The 11,931-nt window shown below is 40.9% G+C and overlaps 1 protein-coding gene across 2 annotated transcripts in view; it reads left to right on the top strand.

The window, feature by feature from the left end:
• Window positions 1–368: 368 nt before the first annotated feature.
• The window catches only part of igf1ra (insulin-like growth factor 1a receptor), a 56,903-nt gene continuing 45,340 nt past the window's right edge, over window positions 369–11,931 (top strand). Inside the window, exons 1-2 of one of the 2 annotated variants that reach the window (XM_077595552.1) lie at window positions 369–497; window positions 7,618–8,184. In XM_077595552.1, coding sequence (XP_077451678.1) covers window positions 7,836–8,184 — 349 coding nt within the window. In that variant the 5' untranslated portion in view covers window positions 369–497; window positions 7,618–7,835. Of the gene's footprint in view, window positions 498–1,550; window positions 2,484–7,617; window positions 8,185–11,931 lie in introns of those variants that run through there. The other variant, XM_077595551.1, reaches the window with a different exon arrangement.

Genomic DNA, 11,931 nt, shown 5'->3' with positions numbered 1-11,931 from the left:
AAGAAAGCAAACTGGTCTATTTTGAATAACCACCCTAAATCGCATGGAAGAGCGTCTTCCTCGAGCCAAGAATACATTTTTATAGCCATTGTGCAAAAACTGAGCTCAGTCATGGACATGTATCGGCGTGTTATCACTCAGGATTGCAGAACATTTTGAAAAAAGGACAAAAGTTTGAACCATGGGTGTCATAACATGTTGTCAAGGGCCGCTATGGGTGCAGGTTTTGGTTCCAATCGATTCAGCTCAGACAGTTTAACCAATGGGGTTTCAGCTGAAACAAGAAGCACTTGACTGCAATCCACTAATTGCATTTGTAGGACAGCTGATTGGTGAAAATGTTTCCTCTCGGTGGGCTGGAATGAAAATTTGCAAACACTGTGAACCATTGTGGATTATAGGTTGCCCACCATGGAGTTAAAACAAAAAGCTGCACTCACTGAAGCCTTTTTTTGGAAGTGTGCACACCCCTGTTTTGAAAGATGGCAGAAATACAGGTATGTACGAGAATTAAACATGAGGTAGTTCTTATATACAAACAGCCTATAACTTGATCAGGTGTTTACATCATCTGCATTGAAGCATTGTACTATCGCTACAGAATATGCTGTGTGTAGTCCGTCCACACACAAACATGCACTGTACAGTGGGCCTATTGCAGTGGGTGATCCAGATTAGTGTACTGCTGGTGATCTTGGCTGGAACTGTTTTGGCCTTTTAATAACAGGAGGACTATCCTTGTTTTCTGGCAGCTTGCTATGAACCTAAACTATTGCACTGTGACTCTGCATCTGTTCTGCTTTGCCAATCTCAATGTAGGGCATATTAAAACAGGAGCCTTTTTCTTTAGCATGAATTTTTATACAGGCATACATTAAGATATTTTTTAAATTCCAATTGTTATCATGTTTTTGAATGATTTTATTTAGATTGTATATGTTTGTGGTCATTTTTGTAAACAATTTCTACTCTTGGATATTCAGCACATGCAACTGTATTGTCTTTGATTGAACAGTAGAGGGCAACACACGAGCGGAAAAAGAGTCTGTACTAGATTAGCTTCACAAGATGCACAAACTGCGGCGAATGAAGCTTTGATTTTTAATCATATGGTATCTCTTTTATAGCAGTTTTGAGGAACCTGCGTTATTTGTTTTTTTAAATCCTTTATTATGTTTTTGTCAACATTGACCCATTTTCAAGTTTGGCTATGCAAAAATAAATCAATGGTACTTTTTACATTCCCAAACTTGAAAATGGGTCAGTCTTGACCCCAAATCAATATACTGCAATGCTTTAGTATAATCATGCAGAGTTAAATCCCAAATCAGATTTGATCCCCGGGCAAAAAGTAAATAATAGTATAATAAGGTTTTTTTTAAATGAATAAAGAAAACAAGGTTGTTGGATGTTGAATAAATTCCCAAACGAGCTTTCCGCACCGTTCTGGTTTATCTGACGTCAAAGCAATTGGAATGCCTCTCAGGGATCCCTCTCAAATCCACTACAGTTTTTCCACCCAACCACCTCATCCGTAGCGTGTGCGCGTGTTTGTGCGTGCGTTCGTGCGACAGGGAAGCCGACTCTTGTTTACAGCAGAGATTCCACGGAGAAGCCACTCGCACACACTTGCCGTGGGATCATAGCAGCTGCAACGTGGACTTGTTTTCGCCTTTCTCTCCACGACGAACCAAGCGGAAAAAAACGTCGATCGTGGAAGAAGACGCCAAAGGAGGCACGCGTTCAGCTCCATTCTGCTGTTGCGTGGCACATTTTCCCGGAACCCACCCTTCAACCTCCACGACGGGCACCAACGCCGGTGCAGATCGCTTGGTTTGCCGGTGAAAACACCCAGCAGCCAGGCTTATCATTCATTTTTTTAGGGGGTGGGGGGGGGGGGGACCCCGGCAACCACCACGCAGCCGCCAGCCTTTTTCTTCTTGGGTGTTTTTCCCCCAATGTTCCACGCGAGAGGCTTTTACGCTTACGGATGCTGAGGATGTTTAAGGGGAGGGTTGGATTTTTCTACTGATATTTTGTAGCTACAAGCCAATTCCGAGGCCCGTTGTTGTTGTTATTGAAGAAGAAGACATGGAGACTGAAGATGGGGATTATCATCATCATCGCATTCCTGCTTCTATAGCAGTCAGTGTGCACTTTGGGGGAAATAATACCACTTTTTCTACATTTTAGTACTCCTGATTTTAACATCTTAAACAAATCTAAAATCTCATTAGAGTCAACCCATCCATTTGCCGTTCATATTTCTACAAACCTATACAAACACGCTCGTTCCGGAGCTTTATCCTGTATCAGCATCCTCTGGGATTTTTTTGTTTATTTTTTTCAGGTTTTACTTTCCTTATTTAATGAATCAAGGAACATGAGAGCTGACAAACTACTAATGGGCAAAAGCACAGGCTTGTTCTGGGCTGTGTTGACGACCCTTTCCACCATGTGCGTATGGACCTCATATGGCGAGAGTAAGTGTGTTTTTCCCCATTTTATTTGATGTGAGTAAACACTAGCTATTTATTTAATTTAAGGAAACGTCTTTGGTATGCCATGTTATGCATTTAATTACGTACATTCAATGTTAATATTAGTAGTGGCAGTATGACTGTATTGTTATAAGATAAAAATGTGACGTTTCATCAAGTGAGAACTGGCTGACCATATGGTGCGTTCACAACCACGCGCAATCGTGGCAAAATTGTGCTTCACCGTGCGCAAGGTCGCTGGCAATCTACTAACCTTGTGTCGATTTATAAACTAGTATCCTAATTAGGGTTATTTTGAGGATATCTATTGGAAATACTCACGTATAGGACACGTTTCACTTTGCCTGTATTTGAAAATGCCGAAGATGACTGCATTGTAGTGCTGAAGGTTACTACTACCAGGCTGGACCATGTGGCCATTTTGCTGCGTTCATAGACACATCTGCTTTCCTCTCATTTGTCATGCTAGATTATCCTAACACGCTAAAGTCTTTTATTAACATCAGATAACGTTTATGTTATCTAAATTGACATTTTTTAAACCATATTCCCAGTAGTGTAGTGCATTTCCTTTTGGGTCAAAACTATATTTATGAAATTGATTACAATCCCAGAGTTGGCCCGGCGGCAGATGAGTGGTTAGCGTGTCAACCTCACAGTTCTAGGGTCGAGGGTTTGATCCCAGGTCGATCCAGACTGTGTGGAATTTGCATGTTCTCCCTGGGCTTGTGTGGATTTTCTCTGGCCACATGAAAATGAAGTATTGTACTCCATAGTCTCCACTTTGATGACCTCCATCCTTTGCCATTGCTGTTGAGTTTCGGCAACACAATATGCAATAATATTAATAAATAATTGCTGTTTATTTGTCATTACTTAATGTTGTATATTTCAGATTTTCAACGTGGTCCAAAATTGTTTATCAAATATCTTGCCCCTGGTGCATAATATAGCAGAGTGCTAAGATTATTATTATTATTGCTTATTGTTTTCTTCTTTTTGTTTGTGGAAAATATATTCGGCTGGCAAAACATTTTAATTGCTGCATTTATTCCTTTTATTTCCTCATTTTGCTCTTTTGATTCATGTGCACATTCCCTGATAATTTAATTGCCCTTTCAATTTCAACCGCAGTTAACTTTCCACGCTCCCAAGAATGCAGCAATAGGGAGCCTCTGATGGGAAAGCATGTGTAAAAATATCCACGCTGTAAAACAGGCTTCTTTTTGTTGATTCCAAGACCTGAATGTGTACGTGAAGCCTTTTAATTGGCTTCTGCTGTTCACACTTTTTAGTCCTTATTATCTGATGACCAATAGCACTGCGGGGTCATTGGAGTACAGACGTCCTCTTGTCCGGTTCAGTGAGGTCTCCCTACTGGACCCCATTCCAATGGCTATCAAGGGATACATTGCTTAGGAAAAAATAGAATTATTGTTTGTGATCACAAGATTGACATTGATAGTTGTGTCATCCATCCTTACTTCAAATGATTCTGTTAGCGTCAATAACTGTGATGACAAACATGTCTAACCCCTGATCTTTTGAAGTAATATTGAACAATTTTAATAGTTTGAGAGTATTTTTTTGCGCTAATGATTGTTGCGTCCTACGTGTGCATTTTCAAATTTCCCTTGCGACCATTCTGTAGTGTGAAACAACCGCGGCGACTCGGTTAACGCTAAACGATGCTCTACCGTGAAGCCAGCTGAGCTTTTCTATGCTTAATTAAACCCTTGATATCAAGTGAAGCTTCCTCCTCTCTTGGGTTTGGTGAGTCTTCGCTGCCACCCAATTCAATGGACAAAAGTGCATTGTGGGAGATGAGCTGATGTTATTTTCCACAATTAAAAAAAATCCCAAGACTCCATAATTATTCAATTGTTATTGTCCCGTTGTCTAAAATTGCTGCAAAGAATCTCTTTCCAAGTGGCAGTTTCATTCTGAATTTAAAATAATATTGGTTAGAATTTTCATTTAATTTAGACTTTCAGATGATATTTGGGTTTAACCTTTCTTTGGCCCAGAAGACGAGATGATTCGCTAAAATAATTTTTGGAAAAATCTAGAGTTGTTAGACCAACGCACAGTTTTCCAGTTTGTGTCAGGCTATCTCATACATAAACTGTCTTGTACAGTGAAGGAACTTTAACTCTGTATGAAGTAGTGATCAAGCACGATGTTGAAATATTTCTCAGGGGCACAAGCCTTCCCGACAGATGGAAGATGTTTGATGTGCCTGCAGGTGTCGTGTTACTGTTTCTGGTTGTGGTATGGTTCGTGCGGGGGCCCCCCGTGCCAGCCCCCCCACCTAGTGCATAATGCGAGGTCCGCTTAGGGGAAATGGTCCAACAGACCGGCAGTCAGATGACCTCCAGTATTCCAAAGATTACAGCCAGCTGAACTACTCCCCCATGACATTCAGAGTCAAGGCCGCCTCCTTTTTTCAGATGCGTTATTATATGTGCAAAACAATCAAATGGTGACGCGGTACATGCAATAATCCCTATAATCAGATTTGGCACTTATTTCAAAACACTTTTGGCATTCTTTTGTAACACGCACACATCGCAGCAACCACTAATACAGGGTGTAAATATGAATTTCATCATTGGCCACATCGTAGTCCTTGCCTTCCAGAAGTTAGTGATTTATTTGTCAGGACTCATTACATCATGATGCAATTTTTCATGCCCATACAACTTCATTTTGTCGTAACCCAGAAATGACACCGTTTGCAGCTGCGGTGTCAATGCGTCCCGCCTACAAGAACGTCTCAGGTCAATCTCTACACATTGCTTTTGGGGTTAGATTGTCTGCGACAGTAAGACAGAGGAAATCACAAGAATGTGCGAATTAAGCCTAATGTGTGATACTTCCACAGAAACATCCAGGCGGTAAATACGTTGCACCGTAACTACTTTGTTAATCACTTGTGAATAAATTATGGTTATTACTTTCATTTACTTTTTCCTTAACACTAATTCCTCTCATTTTTATTTAACCACTTAATTTCTCATAGTTTAGGGTTTTTTTCTCCTTACTTTACAAAATTATTCTTACTAATTGCTTCTGTTTTTCGTCCTACATTTTAAATTACATTGTTTCTTATACATGTTTTTCTATTTATTTTTACAAAGCGTACAATTTTCCACTTTGTTCGTTCGATTGTTATATTAAGAAATATAAAATAATTTAGCATAATTATTAGTTTGTTGCTCCAGGTTTGCACTTTGACAGCATTGCTGCTGTCGTGAGATGTATGTGATGAAAACCAAAGACTGTCCTTGAACTCATCCTAGCATGAGAAAAGAATGTTCCTCCCAATCTTGCTACACTTTACAACTGCGTGCCTGGCAAAAGATGCAATTATGTGTTTTCCCAGCATCCTCCGTTTCATTGGCTTGATTATGAACAGCACCAAAACATTTGGTGTCTATATTTGACGTTGGTGGTGTTGCTTGCAGTAAGGCATACTACTAATTTGGTTTAAAAATAGCCCCTTGTTTACCCATTTCAAATGAGATTAGGAGGCCATTAAGCCTACTGTTGATTGGCATTCAGGATTGCAAAAGGGGGTCATGTTTGAGCTTGAAGGAGGGGCTGCGTAGGGTGTGGGGTCAAGGTTTATCAATCATAAACACTAGCCGACAGATCCCGTTACGCCATCCAGATATGGCTGTTTCCTCAGCAGTGTGAAGTAAAAACCGAGATGGGACATCCTTAATTGTCTGCTAGTTCAGGGATTTGGCGTAAAGCTTTGAGAGATTCTTTATTTTTATTTTTTTTCGAAATTCCAATTTTTCTTGCTACTACAACTTTTTTTCTTCAGGTACTGATTGCAGTAATTAGAGTTTTGGTCAGCTACAATTGCCCAATGCTGACCCTCTAACTACTCTAGACTGACCCCCCATTCTAATAATGGTGGCCTCATCAGGAAGTGGAGAGAGCGTTTCTCTTTACTAACAAACAAATTAGCCTTTGTGGATGCGAGGCTCCATCCCCCTCCCTTTCTCCCTTCCTGCAAAGGAAACAAAAGAAATAGCGCCTGAGGCCTCAAGTTTGATTGAAGCCAGTAAAACCGAGTCAGTTTGCATTGAATGGATATGTTGTCATCATTCTAGGCGCAATTTATGTGGCTATGTAATGTAATGCGGCTGATCCATCTGCTCGCCGATACAGACTATGTTTACGTTGACGCTGTGTGTTTTGACTTGATGGTACGATGAAATCCAGTCGCTCTCCTGGGACCAACACACATACACAAGTGCAACAGTTAAGACCGTGTAAGAACATAACAGGTTTAGGCAAGGAGCTCATGTGTCTCTGCTTCCTGAGCGGCAAACTTTGACATGAGGCTAAACAACCCCAGGTGCCAAATGGTAAAATCACTTTTAAATATCCCATTGATTTTTAATCTTGTTTTTAGAAATTTGGCTAAAGGAGATATGCATTTTATTATGAAGTCATTAAGAGGAAAAAATGGAAAACAAACCCTGATGATGTACTCAAACAATTTTAATGGTGCAATAGAAATTATTAAATAAGGACGATTCAAACACAAAATGTACAGATGGATTATGGTCTACTCAGGCATATATTTTTTACATTCTGTGAAAAATGAGTTCTGCTACTTATATTTGTGCCACAAAAACCCTTCTGTTAAAAGTCAATTATGTTATGAGAAAACAATTGAGCGTTAAATCCTGTTGTAACTGACCGAGCCAATAAAAAGCACAGTAACGACATCCATAATGAATGGCTCTTTTATTGTCATAGCGTCTGCCTACAGGCACGGTGAGATCAACTGACAAAGAGTGAGTCAGGTCAACTTGAATTTCCAAATGGCCAACAGAAGGTGTTTAGAAATATTTACCACCTTTAATAAAAACATTTGTATTCATTTTTTCTTCTTCTAACATTTCTAAAGTCATCAACATGACATCTTAGTGATGACTAGAGTAGTTTAGGCAGCATGGTAACTGGCTGTTCAGCACTATACCTCACAGTCCATCCAGTCACTACTACCTTTCATTTGAAATAACGCTCGGTGAGCTCCATCGTCATGAATCGACGTACTACTACGTATTAATCCTTTTTATTGTGTTTCCTGCAGTCTGCGGTCCCAGCATTGACATCCGGAATGACATCAGCCAGTTTAAGCGTCTAGAGAACTGCACGGTGGTGGAAGGCTACCTGCAGATCCTGCTGATCAAGACCAACAATAGCAAGACCAAGAACCAGGAGGTGTTTCGCTCGCTGAGCTTCCCAAAGCTGACTGTCATCACAGACTACCTCCTACTCTTCCGCTTACCGGGCCTAGAAAGCTTGAGTATGCTGTTTCCCAACCTTAGCGTCATCCGGGGGCGCAACCTCTTCTACAACTATGCCCTGGTGATCTACGAGATGACCAGCCTGAAGGACATCGGCCTGTACAACCTTAGGAACATCACCCGCGGGGCCATTCGGATTGAGAAGAACCCCGAGCTGTGCTACTTGGACTCGGTGGACTGGTCTCTCATCATGGACGCCGAGTTTAATAACGTTGTGAGTGGGAACAAGAAGACCAAGGAGTGCGATAACGTGTGCCCGGGCATCATGGAGGACAATCCGCTGTGTCAACAGACTACCTTTAATAACAAACAGGAGTACCGATGCTGGACCTCCAATCAATGCCAGAAAGGTAAGTGTTTGGCAGCTTTTTGTTCTTGTGATCAGCAGTGAAGAAATCCCTCTTAGCCACATGGTGTTTTCCCTTCATTTCCGTCCTTACTTCGCCAGTGCAAACATCTGCACTCTGTTTATTGTAGACACTTTCCGTTCCTTTGGATGCAGCTATTTATGGAGTGCAGTGGTATAGAGCCTCAGGTATTAGAGAGGCCTCGCCTGCTCTGCCAAGTAATCCACTAGTTTACCTGTCTGGACCTTGTCAGTTAAATATTTGTCTTGAGAACTTTTTTCCCTTCCTTATAATTTATGAAAGGGGGCATATTGAAGGAGGGTCATCCCTGTTTTAACTCCACTCCAGTGCTTGGGTCTTGTGCTCAGAGGAGGCTCCTGTAACTTAAAGGAGAACCCCCACCGATTCACAAATTCAACTAATTACATTTTTGGGAATCGAAAAGTCTGTCATTTGTTGTAAATGTTTGCACAGTTTTTGTTGTATTTGATATCATACATGCTCGAAGATACTTTAAATGGGTAAGTATAAGGGTAGGTTTGGAATTAGTATATTAAAGGACTAAAGTTTGTGTTATATTCATGATTTATACAAATTGATGTAGACCAACTTTTTTTAGAGGGGCATACACTGGAATGGAAAGATTTTGTCTGTGAATTTGGGCATAAAAACAGATCACCCTGCTTTCTTGGAAATCTAGAAATCATCTACTCACACCATTTTACACAATTGGACAGCCATGCGTAATTACAGTCACAATTTAAGCACTTATAAGTCTTTACCTTGCGATTTTGGTGTTAATCGAAAACTGGTCATCGCTTGTTTTAGATTGTACCGCTTCTCAATGAAGAGTCCCTGGGCCCCCCATGCCACAGTGTTTTCGAGACAATGTGACACTCTAAAGATTATTTTTCCTTTTCTTCTTTTCCGATTTAGCATGTTATGTGGATGGAGGGTGGAGTTGAAGTAAAACCATTGTTCACCCATCAAAACAATGATTTAATTGTGGTTAATGTTGAATTAGACTCCTTGCGGTTCTCTTCCCCGGATTGCTTCCTTTGGCCAAGCCAGAGCTGTTAGAAGCATTGTCTTTTAATGTTCCAGAGGTCAGGGTCACCGATGATTATTCAAGTTTATGGGAAGAGTCACATGCATAGTATATCATCTTTGCACCACATAGTGGAAAAACAATAGTTTTTTGTCAGTGCTCCTTCTGTCTAGTTTTAAAGCCTTTAAATATAAACTATTATTGTCCCCATGAATCATTCCTATAGACGTATACATCACAGAAGATTTTGATGAGCTTTTATCTACAGTATAACTTATATTTAAAGTGGATTTCCTAAAAAATCAACATGGACTTGTTTGTTTTTGCTCCAGCTAATGTCTTTACTTCCACGTCCTTAGTCCACTCATTGTGCTTACAGTTGACTTCTGAACATTATCGGCTGACACGGGCACCCCTACTGTTTGCTTCGATCCATAAAACTTCGACAAAAGAATTAAAATATTTACTTTGGTGGAAAATATGTTGTTCAAGGCCTTCTGTTGGTACAAATTGATACTATGTAGTTATTGGCGTGATTGAGTAGATGTGACCTTGGAGTCCCATTGGTTTCTTGTGTGCAGGAGGCATGTCTGTCCAGTTATATACTGTGAAAGCCTCTGTGGATCCCTCACGCGGGAGGATGTTTTGAAGGAGCTCTGGGAGGCTCAGGCCGAGGTCAGGCTGAATACATTCATCTAGTGGGGCCTTGAAGTCTCAAGGCCGCAGATAAAGACTTGGGGGAGACACTGTGGGAAAATAAGCAGTCGTAGGATAGACTGCAGCGGCGAAAGAGCTGTGATATTGGGCTCCAGGCCTGTATTAAGTTGATTTAAAAAGTTGTAATTTTCAGACAAACTTTTTTATTTTTTGGAAACATGACAAAAGAATAAATATTCCAAGATAATGCCACTGTGAAGGGAAATTTAATGTCACAAATGTAGAGGAGGTGCAGATGAAGATTCCTTGTGGCAGATGTTGTAAAGTCTTCATGTAGTGGCTTTTTTCTTTACGCACATTCACACACGCACTCACACACGGACATAATTGGCGTATTTTTCTACAGTGCAGATGTTCCTTCAAGGGCATGCGGCGGTTTTCCCCGTCAATACAGCCCACTCTTCTCTTTAATTACACTCTATGAGGAAGGAGGCCTGTTGTCTGCCTTGCACACCACCGTAGCCCCCGGGCCTTCCGCATTTCCTTCACGGGGCGACGGCGTAAGTCTGCTTGCCATATGTTTGTCCACTCACCCAGACAGCATGACACTTTGCACAATGATGGTGGACACAACAAGGCGGGTTAATGCTTTACCGGGGCAGTGGACATAAGTGGGAGTGATGCTTGGAGAGGCTGTGACTGACAAGCCGTGTTAAAAGAGGCTCCAAGGGGGTAAATGCCAGACAAATGTCAAGAGTAGGAGTTTGATAATAAGCGTAGCACTTGAAGGAGTAAAAATAGCTTTGCAATAAATCCATGCTTCTCCAATTGTCCTTTTGCTCTTGTAAAAGCCTCCCTCTGTGAAGAAGTTGCGGATGTCAAAGAATACATTTCATGAAAATGTTGACGGGGTTTAAATAAGTCTACCTACCATTAAAAAATCAGGGGGAAAAATACAACCAAAATATACACAGAGACAATCATAAGTTTTGCGGGTTAAGTAAGACAACTGGAGAAAACTATTTTATTTACTGTTAGATATCTGACTAGATTTCCCTGAATAATGTTGGTTCAAAATCCCTCTCGCAGTTTCTTTTTTTATGTTTAAACGAGATTGATTGGGTGGAGTGAAAATACAGTCTGGCGAAAAGCACTGACTTCCCTCCCTACTGTGTGATTGTCCTTGTCAGTTGCTTCTCTGCTGCTTCCTGCTTTATTCCCCCCCTTACTTGTCTCCTCCACGCCGCTTATCAGGTACTGTTAACATCTCTGCCTGTCAGCTATCTCTCGTCCGAGGCTTCCTCTCATCACTGTGGCCCTGGCCAACTGGCTTGTTTGCATAGGCCCTGCATCCGCTGACATGACACACTGTTCCGTTTGAGTTTGGAGTTGGGGGATACCATGAGATTGCGTCGTATTGGGGGGTGGTCCCCGTGACTAAAACTTGTCTGGCCTGCTTTAAAGCGCCCTTAGGTCCTCTGTTTGCCTCAGACAGGCTAGTAAATGAGCCCAAAGCCACATTGTCAGAAGAGCATCCTTAATTAGACAGCCCCCACTTCTCATGGCAAAAAGCCTCTTCACACCCTTTCGTACAGGGGAGCTCATTTAAAAAAGAAGGCAGCTCAAGATCCAGAAAATAAGAATTTAAATAATGGTTTTGAACTTGACTTGTAGATGTGTTTTGTGTATGCCGGATATAAAGACCATCTTTTACCAAAAAACATTACACTAATGGTTTTTAGCTACAGACAGGATTTAATTTTACTAATAATTGTGTATTGAATAATCTTGATTTTGTAGGTGTTGTTACTATAGCTTCCCAAGGGGAATAATTCAATCCAAATATTTTTGGAATGAGTTTGAAAGGAATCTGAAGAGAATACTTGATGGATTTATGAGCTTCCACATAAATTATTCTCCCTGTGCTCCCTTCATGCCTGTTGTAAAGGTTTAGTGATATTTGAGGTGTTGGGATTTTTGTGTTCACGCATGGATGGAAAGAGACTTATTCAGTCCTTCAAATAGGATTCGTACTCTTTGAATTG

Source organism: Stigmatopora argus, chromosome 3 (assembly GCF_051989625.1).
Source record: "Stigmatopora argus isolate UIUO_Sarg chromosome 3, RoL_Sarg_1.0, whole genome shotgun sequence".
NCBI lineage: Eukaryota > Metazoa > Chordata > Actinopteri > Syngnathiformes > Syngnathidae > Stigmatopora > Stigmatopora argus.
This window is presented reverse-complemented; position numbering and strand designations above follow the sequence as displayed.